This window comes from Haliotis cracherodii, unplaced genomic scaffold (assembly GCF_022045235.1).
Source record: "Haliotis cracherodii isolate W230 unplaced genomic scaffold, xgHalCrac1.p SCAF_5, whole genome shotgun sequence".
NCBI classification, from domain to species: domain Eukaryota; kingdom Metazoa; phylum Mollusca; class Gastropoda; order Lepetellida; family Haliotidae; genus Haliotis; species Haliotis cracherodii.
The window spans coordinates 22,263,036-22,275,492 of record NW_027266308.1 but is presented as its reverse complement, the minus strand read 5'-3'; the positions used below and the strand labels follow the sequence as shown (position 1 = coordinate 22,275,492).

Genomic DNA, 12,457 nt, shown 5'->3' with positions numbered 1-12,457 from the left:
CAAAAACCGCCCTAAACTCATTAACCAAATACTCAAAAGCGCAAATAACTTAACAGAGGCAGGCAAACAAATAGCATTTATCTGGATCCCAGCCCACGTAGGAATATATGGAAACGAAAACGCCGATCAAGCCGCCAAAAAATCCCTCAAAATTCCTGAAATAAGCCTTAATCTACCAATATCTAAAGCAGAGATCAAAAGCATTAACAAACGTAAAATCACCCAAAAATGGCATAAGACATACCTAAAAACAAACACACAGATAATCAAAATCCTCAAAAAAACTCTAACCAAACCTAAAATCCTCCATCCATCCAAGAAAATTGATAGAATAATCACCAAACTCCAAACAGGTCACACTAAACTAAACAGTCAACTCCTAAAAATCAAAAAACACGCAACCGGAAAATGCCCACACTGCCCACACCTGGAAACAATAGAACATGCACTCTTACACTGCACGCACTACCAAACCCACCGAGCAACACTCCAAACAAATCTAAAAGTAGATAAAGCCATAACCCTAGAATCAATCCTAAATCCACATAACAATATAGAAAAATTTAAAGCACTAGGCGTATACTTAACTAAAACCAATCTAATGATCCGCATCTAAAAACACTCAACCACACCACATAAACAAACAAACACACACCAACACACTCCCTTAGTACACTACCACACCCCTAGGCATGCATTCCAAATTTCAAAATCTCCAAAACTTATATAAGCAACCACTAAAACCCCCCTCTGGTTGCAACACCTTTATTTTCCCTTCAAAACCACGCTAAATGGCCCGACCGGGCCCGTGTGCGAAATACGCTCCAGTCGGAAAGCGCACGTTAAATCTCCAAACGTAAGTAAGTAAGTATAAAGAAGGACAACGTAGTATCAATTAGGTCTTTTAGGACGACTGGTAATGTCCGCTAATAAACCTACTGACGCCTTTGAAATATTAGTGTGGACATTATTGTCCATGCTCATACTGACCATTGGCTTTTTTCCTGTCGTATATGTTTTAGACTTCTAGCATGGTCAAGTACGTAAGTATGGGTAAGCATAGTAAACAGGCTGACTTCTCCGTTCCTTGAGAGTGCCTCCTCGATGAGGACTCTAACACTATGTTTGTACTGTCTGAATCAGATCATCGTTGGTCATGTTTCCACACGGGTACAGTGCCTGAAGCCTAATTCTGGTGTCATCGCTATGATTGTGCTGGATTACTGCTCTTAAGCGGCGTAAAAGCATATTAATATACTCATTCCTTTATTTTAACGCCAATTTACCGTTGTCTTATCATAATGTCAATGTCCCCACCTCCCACTAAAATGTTAAGTGTGTGATTGTGGAATAACACTGTTCAGGAACAAATAATTTATTACTTTTATCTGAAATTGTCTTGTAATACATATACTAATTGAAAGGAGTCCATAAAATATCCTCATTTTCCTGAAACTGAAGAACTATCATGAAAGTCTTGCCAAGGTAATGTAAACCTGCTTAGGGGTCTTCGGATACATATCATGGACAGTTTTGTATCAGGATCTGTATGAGACTGCACATCCTCTAGTTTAACATATCAACGATAATTTTGTGAAAGTTACTTTTGATATATATAAGAAAGAGGCGCCAAGAGTATCCTTGAGCTGCAGTTTTCGGATATTGTTGTTTCCGGGTCTGCTAGTTTGTTTCCCAGTCCTTGGAGAGAAAAAAGTAAAAAGGAGTCCAACTCCATTCTAGAATGATTTGGCAAGTCGAGAATGCCTCAGCTCTGAAATTTAGCATTGTTCTGGACTCCATTTGGATTTTATTTCTTTATTTTGTAGATATAGATTTTTAAATATGATTACTTTATTACTGGAACTAAATGTCAGTCTACGTGTCTACATGAGAGACTACATACGGTCAAGTGCGGGTCAGGTACATGTAATCACCGAATCACTAATCAGCTGATCACTGTAGCGCGATGTTGTGGGTGGCGTAATAGGGATTACGACTGGAGAATTGACCTTTGGACAGCGGCTGTGTGGCAGTTTGGCAGCCCCGCGGATGACACATGTAACCTTGACATGTACTCTGATCCTGTATCTACTGGTTCGACCATATTATCTAATCAGAATGTCAAATGGTCGGCCCCTAAGGAGTGGACACTGGAGATCAGTTATAGGAGATCATCTACAGAATGACCGCATGAAACATCATGCTTGACAACGGTATAAGGATCTATACCGAAACGTCGCCTTTTACAGTATTAAAGAAGTTGTTATCCATAAAAAAAAAATTGTGTCTATCATGAAACATTTTCGTAAACTTTCGAAAACTCACAAGGCAGTATAACTTCACTCAATGATAACAAACGTAATATGATTTTATTACAAAAAGCCAAATATCAACTCTCAGTACAGAATGCACGCTTAGAACACAAACACCACACGATAACTTATAGAACAAACAAGCGGAATGTCATCACAGTATAAATCGTAACATAAAATACCATAACATAACATGACAGATCTATAGCATAAGCAGAGACCATAACATATTTTATGGTCCCTGGTAAAAGGAAACAAAACCTGTTTGCCTTATAAATGTGGTTAAAAATGCAAACATAAATAGAAGTGACAAAGCCCTTTCCATGTTTATAACAAATCTCTGCAAAAAGCAAAGTTGATTGTGCGATTCCAACTATATCACAAGCATGTGATAATGAATCCCTATCAGATAGCGATCATAACAACTGAATAACTGACAGCGCCCACTCAAACTGTTTATAATGCATGTATATAGACATGCTATTCAATATATATGTATGTGACTGAATGTGTTCATATATATGAACGATTGAGACAAGCATATAATCGACTAGAACACGTACAGAATACATGATAATTAACCTTTCACAATGGACATATATTGTCTTGGGCAAGATAAACATAGATTTTAATGTTAATCTGTGTTGGTGTGAGCTGGATAAAACGATTGATAGTTGTGACAAAAGGTGTGAAACTTCTCTAGGTGGTCGCCAGATTCAGCCGAGCACGGTGTGCAGCGAGATGATATTGATAGTTGAAATGAGTGGGAGTTACTATCGTAGGTTTAGAGGGGTATGCGGAGGTATGTGAGAACGCTGTGTACAGCGAGATTTATTACTAGACACACATAGACAAGGTCGTTGTAGCCTAATGGTAAGAGAGAGAGAGAGAGAGTGAGAGAGAGTGAGAGAGAGCGTGAGGGAGAGTAAGAGAGAGAGTGACAGTGAGAGATAGTGAGAGAGTGAGAGAGAGTGAGTGAGAGAGAGTGAGAGAGAGAGAGAGAGTGAGAGAGAGAGAGTGAGAGAGAGAGGCCGATGGAGGGATGTATGTGTTACAAAATCGAACTCAACTGAACTACAAAAGATACCTATCAGTTGGAGGTTTTTATCATAATTTTGAGTTTCTATTGAAAATATGTTACGTTAGCGGTATACTATAAAATCAAATATTTTTGCGATTAGTTAGCACTTGAGGAATAGTTGTACAGTGTTTCAACTTTTAAAACATATTTTGATTTAAAACTTAATAATAGAAACAAACACAAATTCGCACAATACACAACTGCTGATGGATATCTTAGATATATATATCTTTGATAATCAAAACATTTGTTTTTTTCGGCACCCATATTCATTTCAAACACGAAAGGGGCATGTGGTTGCAAATTCATTTTTTACCCCATTCTCATAATCCAATGTATATTCGTTTACAAGATCACCCATCCATTGATTATTTCTTACAAACTGTTGCAGGAATAAGTGGTTGTTAAAACGATATAATCAAAGGTAACAACAGTCTTTTCAGAGTTATCAATTACATAAAAGAGAAACTCGGTGTACTTTCTGCCCCCCCCCCCCCTAATTTATATTGAGCAAAGAGAGCGGTTGTTTACTGGGTCTCTTTGTCCACCTTGATGGTCGAATAACAGACAGTTGTAAAGGTGTTTGTTCTTGACAAGGACGCACTCGTTGTCGTCTAAATTCCTTCTCTATCGGCGCTTTTGCTGGCGTTGCCGTTTTGTTCACTTCTCTTTTGGCACCGTTTTTGCCGTCTAGTTCACTTCTTTGTCGTCGCTGCCGTCTAGTTCTGTTCCTAGTTGTTGCTGTCATTTCTGACAACCCTAGTGTCGCTGTCGTTACCGTGTAGTTTACGTCTCTGTTGTCGCTGTCGTTGCCGTCAAGTTCGTGGTTCTGATTTCGTTGTCGTCTAGTTTACGTCTCTGTTGTCGCTGTCGTTGCCGTCAAGTTCGTGTATCTGATTTCGTTGTTGTTGTCGTCTAGTTTACGTCCCTGTTGTCGCTGTCGTTGCCGTCTAGCCGCGTATATCCATCGAGACTGGCATAGCTGGGTCGACTAGTCAAGTTCATAATTCTGCAAAGGAAACAAACATATTCAAACTTCAAAAGGTAATGTTCGAAAGATAGCACATGTTCACGTCCCAGACGTATGCTTGAACGATGCATGAGTGAGTGGTGCTTCGGTGATGTACATTGTATCTACTTACATGAAGATGATGAGCACTCCGGTCATGATGCTGGCCATGACGAGGAATGTAGTGTCTGGGTAAGAGTCATCAGTTGCCCGGTACAACAACATCGTCAGCATCCCCATGACCGCCGCACACACCATCTCCACACATCCCATCCCCGCATACAAAGCACCTGTAGAATAACATAATACATTTGGAGCAACATACATTACACCTGCAGAGTAATATATAGTAGACGGTGCACCTGCAGAGTAATATATAGTAGACGGTGCACCTGTAGAGTAATATATAGTAGACGGTGCATCTGTAGAGTAATATATAGTAGACGGTGCACCTACATAGTGACATACAGTAGACGGCGCATCCGCAGAATAATATATAGTGGACGGTGCACCTACAGAGTAACATACAGTAGACGTTGCACCTACAGAGTAACATACAGTAGACGGTGCACCTGCAGAGTAATATATAGTAGACGATGCACCTACATAGTGACAAACAGTAGACGGCGCATCCTCAGAATAATATATAGTAGACGGTGCACCTACAGAGTAACATACAGTAGACGGTGCACATGCAGAGTAATATATAGTAGACGGTGCACATACAGAGTAATATATACTAGGCGTTGAACCTGCAGGGTAACATACAGTAGACGTAGCACCTGCAGAGTAACATACAGTAGACGGTGAATCTGCAGAGCAACACACAGTAAACGATGAATCTGCAGAGTCATATACAGTAGACGGTGTACCTGAAGAGTAACATACAGTAGACATTGCACCCGCAGAGTAATATACAGTAGACGGTGCACCTGCAGAGTAACATACAGTAGACGGTGTATCTGCAGAGCAACACGCAGTAGACGATGAATCTGCAGAGTAATATACAGTAGACGTTGCACCTGCTCAGAACATAGATCTGACATGCACCTGCACTGAACATAGATCTGACATGCACCTGCACAGAACATATGCACATATGCACATGTGATGGTCACCTTACGGTGGTCAAAGATTAACAATTCACGTGCATGTGTCTAGCTCCGATAAATTACTGTCACTAAGAACCTAGCTATACGTCTCCAGATAGTACGTTGAGTGCATTAGTTTCTTTGCATTGCTGCGACATGCCTTTTGTCCGGATCACACCATAGTGTGATGATGATATTGTTATTTGAGTGTCCAACATAACGGGAGGATACCCCTGCCAGCTGGTGTCACCAAAGTGGGAGACTTCCACAGTCCGATTCACAGCCACATAAAGGTCAGGTGAAATAGTGTTTAACGTCGCATTCAAGATTATTGCACTTATATACCGACGCGTGTGCATATATGTGTGCGTGCGTGCGTGCGTGTGCGTGCGTGCGCGCGCGCGCGCGTGTGTGTGTGAGCTTGTACTGGTCCGGACAAATGCCGATTTATAGTGCTCGCCCACTGAGATACCATGCAACAGTTTGACATGAATACCCTACTCCGACACAGTATACTGACCAGTGCCGACCAGCCCTTGTTTTAGCCCCTTAATGCCGAGCTTCCGGGTAGGGTAAGAACAAGTACAATCGGGATCGAACCCCCGACCTTCCAATCTCCGAGCAGACGCCCTACCACCAGACCACGGAGGCGGTACAGCCACACATGGTGAAATAACTGGATTCGGTCCAAAGCGGCGTTACAGCCAACTCCCTCAATGTGACATACACAAACCGCTTCATTTGACCAAAACTGAATGAGTTGTCTTTCCGTGTATCGAAAAAACATAAAGCGAACGATCATAACAATCTATCTATGTGTGCAGTGACCACCATTTCCAAAATATCGAAATTTGAATATTTACTCGCTTTCCAAGAATACTTCCAGATTAAGTTTTATGAAATTGCATTGCATTGGACGTCTTAATCAAGGACGATCAGGGTTAAATTAATTTGAGTAGTTGGAAGGATGATAAAAAATCTAGATTTAAACGGTGTAGAATGACAGCATCAGGATGTTACTGTTCAACTTCAGAGGAAGAGACATCCGGATAAAACGCCTCTATTTCATCGGCAAACAATTTCCGAGTTCTCGGCCTTAACAAACGATAACAATCAAAACAGTTTTCCGCGTATTCAAAATCAATTCTATACCAATTTTGACTGAAAACAGTTTCCTTACCTTGTTCGTCTTGTCTGACACTGCCCGACATAATGGAACGAAGCATGGGAATTGTCAGTCGCATAAACACACCAGTTCCCAGAACTGTAAAGAAAACTGGCATATTTATCTTGTAGGCACAACCCAACAGAACAATGAAACAAGGATAGAGGGTACTCTTTACAACATGTAGACTGCTCAAAATGCTTGCCCCAGCATCACATTCAGACAGTAACTGCATTTACGTACTTGTCCCAGGCGTCACAATCCGCCGTGAAGTGTTGCGTCTTGCAGTCGCGGGTTCGAATACAGCATTCGCCCTTATTTTCATCATTGGTTTGCCAGCACCATACCAGTGCTGTGCTCATGAAGCAAACAAGATTTGTGTTTACAAATGTATCATTTCGGGATTTTCATCCATATGAAGCTGACACTGAAGTCACTGACTCACTGAATCACTCACTGAATCACTCACTGAATCTCTGACTCACTGAATCACTCACTGAATCACTAAATCGCTCACTGAATCACTAAATCGCTCACTGAATCACTCACTGAATCACTGAATCACTCACTGAATCACTGACTCACTGAATCACTCACTGAATCACTAAATCGCTCACTGAATCACTAAATCGCTCACTGAATCACTAAATCGCTCACTGAATCACTCACTGAATCACTGACTCACTGAATCACTCACTGAATCACTCACTGAATCACTAAATCGCTCACTGAATCACTCACTGAATTACTAAATCGCTCACTGAATCACTCACTCACCAACTCGCTCAGACAGTAGGACTCACCTGCATACACAATTTTATCATACGTGGCGAATGACATGATGAAACACGCCAGGATGGATGAAACACACCCCACGATCCCGATGGTCCTATCCTCCATGCCGAGCACCTTCTGGAACACTGGCATACAGACCAGGATGATCAGCCAGCAGACCACTACCCTCACTGCCATCACGGTGTTGATCTTCTCTTGATCCCAACACAGGTTGGGTTTGATCAGGAACATACTCATTATGCCAGGTTTGGAGAAGTTGACAGCTACCGTGAAGATGAAGGCAACCATGCCAAGAACTAACGTCATTTGCCTTCTGTCCTCAGTATCTTGGCAGTAGAAACTGAAGCATCTCTTGATGTTTCTCATTATGGCGAAGCATGGAGTTCGAATTCGGACATGGAGCGTCTCTGGAAGAAGTGCGACAGTCAATATTATGTTGACAACGTTCAGACCCAGTGCGATAAGAACGCAGTCAAGGAATCGTAAGTATTTTATGCCGAATCCAGTTGCAAAGCCTCCTAGGGATGTAGCGATGGATTGAGTTGCTTCCGCTATGGAGATTCTCAACGTCCTGTCTTTTCCAGGGAGTGTGAGATCAGCAACCATGCCAAATGCAGCCATCAGCATAGCAGCAAATCCCCCCGTCAAGCCTTCAATCCCATTACCGATGAACAAAATTCTTAAGGGTAATCTCTTCCAAATGACCACTAGGTATATTATTTGTTTGACAAGTGTTCCCGCCATCGGTATGAGTAAACCAATCTTCCTTCCCAGTCTATCAAGGAGAGGTCCAAGCAACAAGGTGGGGACCAACCCTGGGAAGAACGATATAAACGGATTTGGTGTCATAATCTCAGTAACCTTCTTCTGAAGCTCCATCTCCTGATGGTGGTGAGTGCTGTTACTGCAAGGATGTGAGGAGCTGATGTTGTAGTGATTCTCGTCGCTGACGACGTCGATGACGTAGAAGACGATGACAGGGAAGCATATTGCGTAGTTGAAGAAGTGGAGGCTCAAAGACAGAAGGAGCAAAAGAAATGACATGGTGGTACTACATCGAGTGCTGCTGTCGTTCAGACTTGCCAGAAGCGGTATGCGGGATGAGGCCTGTAGAGACATCGTTTAAGACTACCGCAACATGGATGTTTGTATTTCTCTGTACTGGTATAAAAGAAAAAAAAAAAAGTTAAATATATTAAACACCTGTCCATGCTAAATTGTAAAAATTCAAAACCCATACTATAGTATATTCACATATGTTATCACGCGAGTGTGTTTGGGGATGGTAAATATCCTGTATTAGGAGTGAGTGTGTGATTTTGGCTTAAGGCCGCATCATCTATTCGCGGCGATCCTGTGTTAGGAATAAACATTGTACTTATAGAGCTCAAAAATACCCAAGAGTGATAACGTCTTCATCATGTAATACCATCTTAACTTCTTCTGTCGTCTAACACAACATTCTTATCTCTCACAAACGATACCTAAACATTACACGTTTTACTGGACTGTGGGCATAAATATAAATATAAATCACTCGGTAGTCATTGTCAGTCGGATAGTTACAACACTCCATATAGTTCAAAACAGAAACTTGTTTTTTCAGACAGTGGCGTAACCACCATACAGGCAAAGAAAATCGCCTACACATGATTTAGTTAGTGATCGCCATACGCGGCGGCAATCCATCGGTCTGCCCGCTAGAGTAACAGTCCTTTGCCAAAGGGAAGATGCTCCAGTCTAAAAGAAGTCACGTTTGTTTCGAGTCTGCCTGGCATCTCATAACGTTACGTAATGCAGCCAAATGTCCCACATTGCGACAAAACGAATCCAGGTTAAGTTTCGACCAAATCCAATTGTTTTCAATTCGCGAAAAGTCACAAAGCGGCAGAGGCCTAGTTTGTGCAAGCACAGATACGGAAACTGATCTCTTTGGCGTCCTCGCTAACATTACTTCATAATTTATGTCTCCTATGCTGCCTTCACATATAGAAGGCCTCAACTACGCCTTGTTATACACTGATTATCATTTTGACTATGACAATAGTTTTGCCAGTAATGTGGGAAGATCCCCGTCAAATTTGTCTGGATCGGGGTGCTGGATCTTAGCTGGAGATTAGATATCTTTTCAGTTACAACTGGATATATTTTTAATTAAAACTTTGGGTCTTAATATGTTTTTAAGAAAGAAGCGTAATTATAAGAAGCATAATTATACTTTTCGAGAATTTTCTGGGACAATTTATTTCTTTTTCGATAAAATCCCCGCGGCTGTATCACCAGTAATCGACTCGTCTTGTTCGAAGCCGTCTCAAAGACAACAGGGACGCGTACGTCTTGTAACATAAAGACTTCCCTTTTCTTAATACTCCCCAAAATATCTTTCCATCTGAAACTTCATTTATAACAATGGCAAAGATGGCCCTGTCGTCTAAGGTGATACAATTCGGTGTCCTTTGGGTACCCCAGAACCGTGGGTTGGGATCATCATACCCACGGTCGTGGGGTTCACCAAAGTGTGATCATTTGAGGCCTCACTTTGGGATTTCCTCACATATCAAGCTGACATGCCGTGATATAACTGGAATGCTGTTCAAAGAGACGTCACACTCACTCACTTAAAACAGCTTCATGTTTCGATTATATATATCTAGGGATCAAGTTCACGAGGCCGTGACATTGAATGTAGATATGTCGCACTCAGAAGTGATATTTTCCGTGCTAAGTTAGTGAAGTGGATTAAGAGAATATTTATGTAGATTATGACGTCAATTCCGGAACCAAGTCAGGATGAATATCATAATCGGATGTAGATGTGATACACTAGATAATCAAGGATGGTACATTTTATAAAAAAAAACAGGAGAACCAATGAGATATTTATCAAGTGCGACAGATCGAGGCAGTAACTGACTTAATGTCCATGGATAGCAATGACGCTATCTATCAGTCTAATTGTCAGTTTTCTATCAATAATTTAACTAATTTATCCATTGTTTAATTTGCCATTTGTTTATCCTTCTCTCCTTATCATTTATTTATATATAACCCATTCTTTATTTACGCTATGACACACCTCATGAGATCCTTGTCTATCTATATATACAATCGTGTCTGTAAAGCGTCGAACAATGCAGGAAGGAAATATTCATTAAATAGCTGTGTCTGAGGACTATTGTGTCCATGTTGTCAATATCGTCCTTAAAGCTTCAGAGTAAAGTATATCATAAATACTATCGTTTTGTTGCATCCAGTTAGTACATTGGTTTATTCACAGTAATTAGGCCAGATTTACATTGTGACAAGAGGCAAATGTTACATGATAATATTGTTCAGAATATAAACTTTTCTTGATAAATGTTACAAGCGTCTTCAACCATGTGATATTTCCTGTGTTCATCAAAGTAGTGTAAATACGTTCATTTTCATATTCAGTTTCTAAAAAACATAAATGATTACTTCGTAAATCATTAAATGCAGGGTAGCTAAACAGAAAATGTAGCTCACCATCTATTTCACAAGTATTACAATGTTTACAAATTCTTAAGGAATAATCTAATCCATCTCGTCTTCCTGTATTACATCTTAATGGTAACTCACTTAACCGCAATAACCGTCTTATTTCGCTACTCCTACACGCAGTGATATAATATTCAGTACAGAAAGTAGTTTTAAACTTGGAATAATATCGCAATTTCTCAGAATCAAACATTGAAAATATTCTGCATAAGTAGGATTAGGAAAGCAGGGTTATTTTTTGGAAACAGGTGAGCCACATCATGGCGTGGTAGACTAATAGTTGACTTCCTAACATTGCATTTATGTGGAGGATCAAGCCTTGGTCCTCGGCGTGACGAGATAGCTGGAACTATTTGCCTACTCTTCTATTTAGTCCTATATAAAGTACGAATTGAGTTTTATTATCGATAAGTAAAATATTTTTCTGCCCAGCTTATAGTAATAATTTAACTGAATAAAGTCAGAAATATTTCATGGTAATGAATTTCTAATCACGTTATCAGTAGGGAGCTGCGAGCCTGGTGGGTTAGGGTTTGCTTTTATTGATCATCTGGTCTGTCTGTCTGTCCGTCCGTCTGTTTGTTTATATCTGAGTGGCTTTTTAGAAACTGGAGCATCAATGAATTGAGGTGGATCTTTACTTCTTTGTTGTGCATTGCGTTTTGTCGGCTTGTGATTATATCAAGTAATTTATTGATTGATTTATTGATCCTACGACTTGGTAGGACTTGTTATACGGCTAAGATTACTGTGGCCACGTTCTTTAATACGTTGAGTCAGGAAAACATATGCCTACAATTCTTTTCGACAGTATCTTCATCAGCTGATGACGCATTCAAGCTTAAAGTCTGTAGAGGTATTTACTTGCTACGTGTAAACATGACAAATGAAATGCAGTTCTGCCAGGCCCTCTGTATTGTAGTGAGTGCCAGGGCACAAATGTGCATTATTGACTTAAACACAGCGCAGACAAGGAAGTTAAATTGTTTCATCACAAACGACAATTTAAACACTACCCACGTGTGAATAATGTAACCTGCGATTCGGTGGTCACTGCGATAAAGTAACTAATTGATTAGCCCTCATTATGCCATACCAAACTTAAGTAATATATCAACTCACCGTGCCGCGAAGAGACGATTTGATTCCCTCAAGCCTCCACCAGTTAACTTCCTCTTTCAAGCTGGTTGGATTTCCCCAGCTTACTGCACAAATACACTGCAGTTACCCCCCTTTACCCGCATTACACAGCAAAACTGCAGAAGGAAGTGAGGGAGCTCTATGCGAGATCTGTCACGAGATTAACAAGGGAAACCCCCATTTTGTTCCTGAACGAACGCTTGTCTTGATTTTTAGTGAGCAATGCGTTATTTTTGTTGCTTATGTAAGATGCATGTAATTTTGATGACGCCTTTCTCACATTACCGTTTCACTGACACTGTGCAGAAAACAATGAAAGTTGATGGCACGATGACCTCCTTCGGT

At 40.7% G+C, this 12,457-nt stretch overlaps 1 protein-coding gene across 1 annotated transcript; it reads right to left on the bottom strand.

Moving 5' to 3' along the window:
• Window positions 1-3,888: 3,888 nt before the first annotated feature.
• LOC139444250 (proton-coupled folate transporter-like) lies at window positions 3,889-12,171 on the bottom strand. Its single transcript, XM_071225174.1, has 5 exons — window positions 12,095-12,171; window positions 7,462-8,609; window positions 6,674-6,757; window positions 4,536-4,692; window positions 3,889-4,402 (listed from the first exon to the last, which is right to left on the bottom strand). Exons 2-5 carry the CDS (start codon window positions 8,570-8,572, stop codon window positions 4,309-4,311), a joined length of 1,446 nt encoding a protein of 481 aa, XP_071081275.1. The 5' UTR covers window positions 8,573-8,609; window positions 12,095-12,171; the 3' UTR covers window positions 3,889-4,308.
• Window positions 12,172-12,457: the final 286 nt, after the last annotated feature.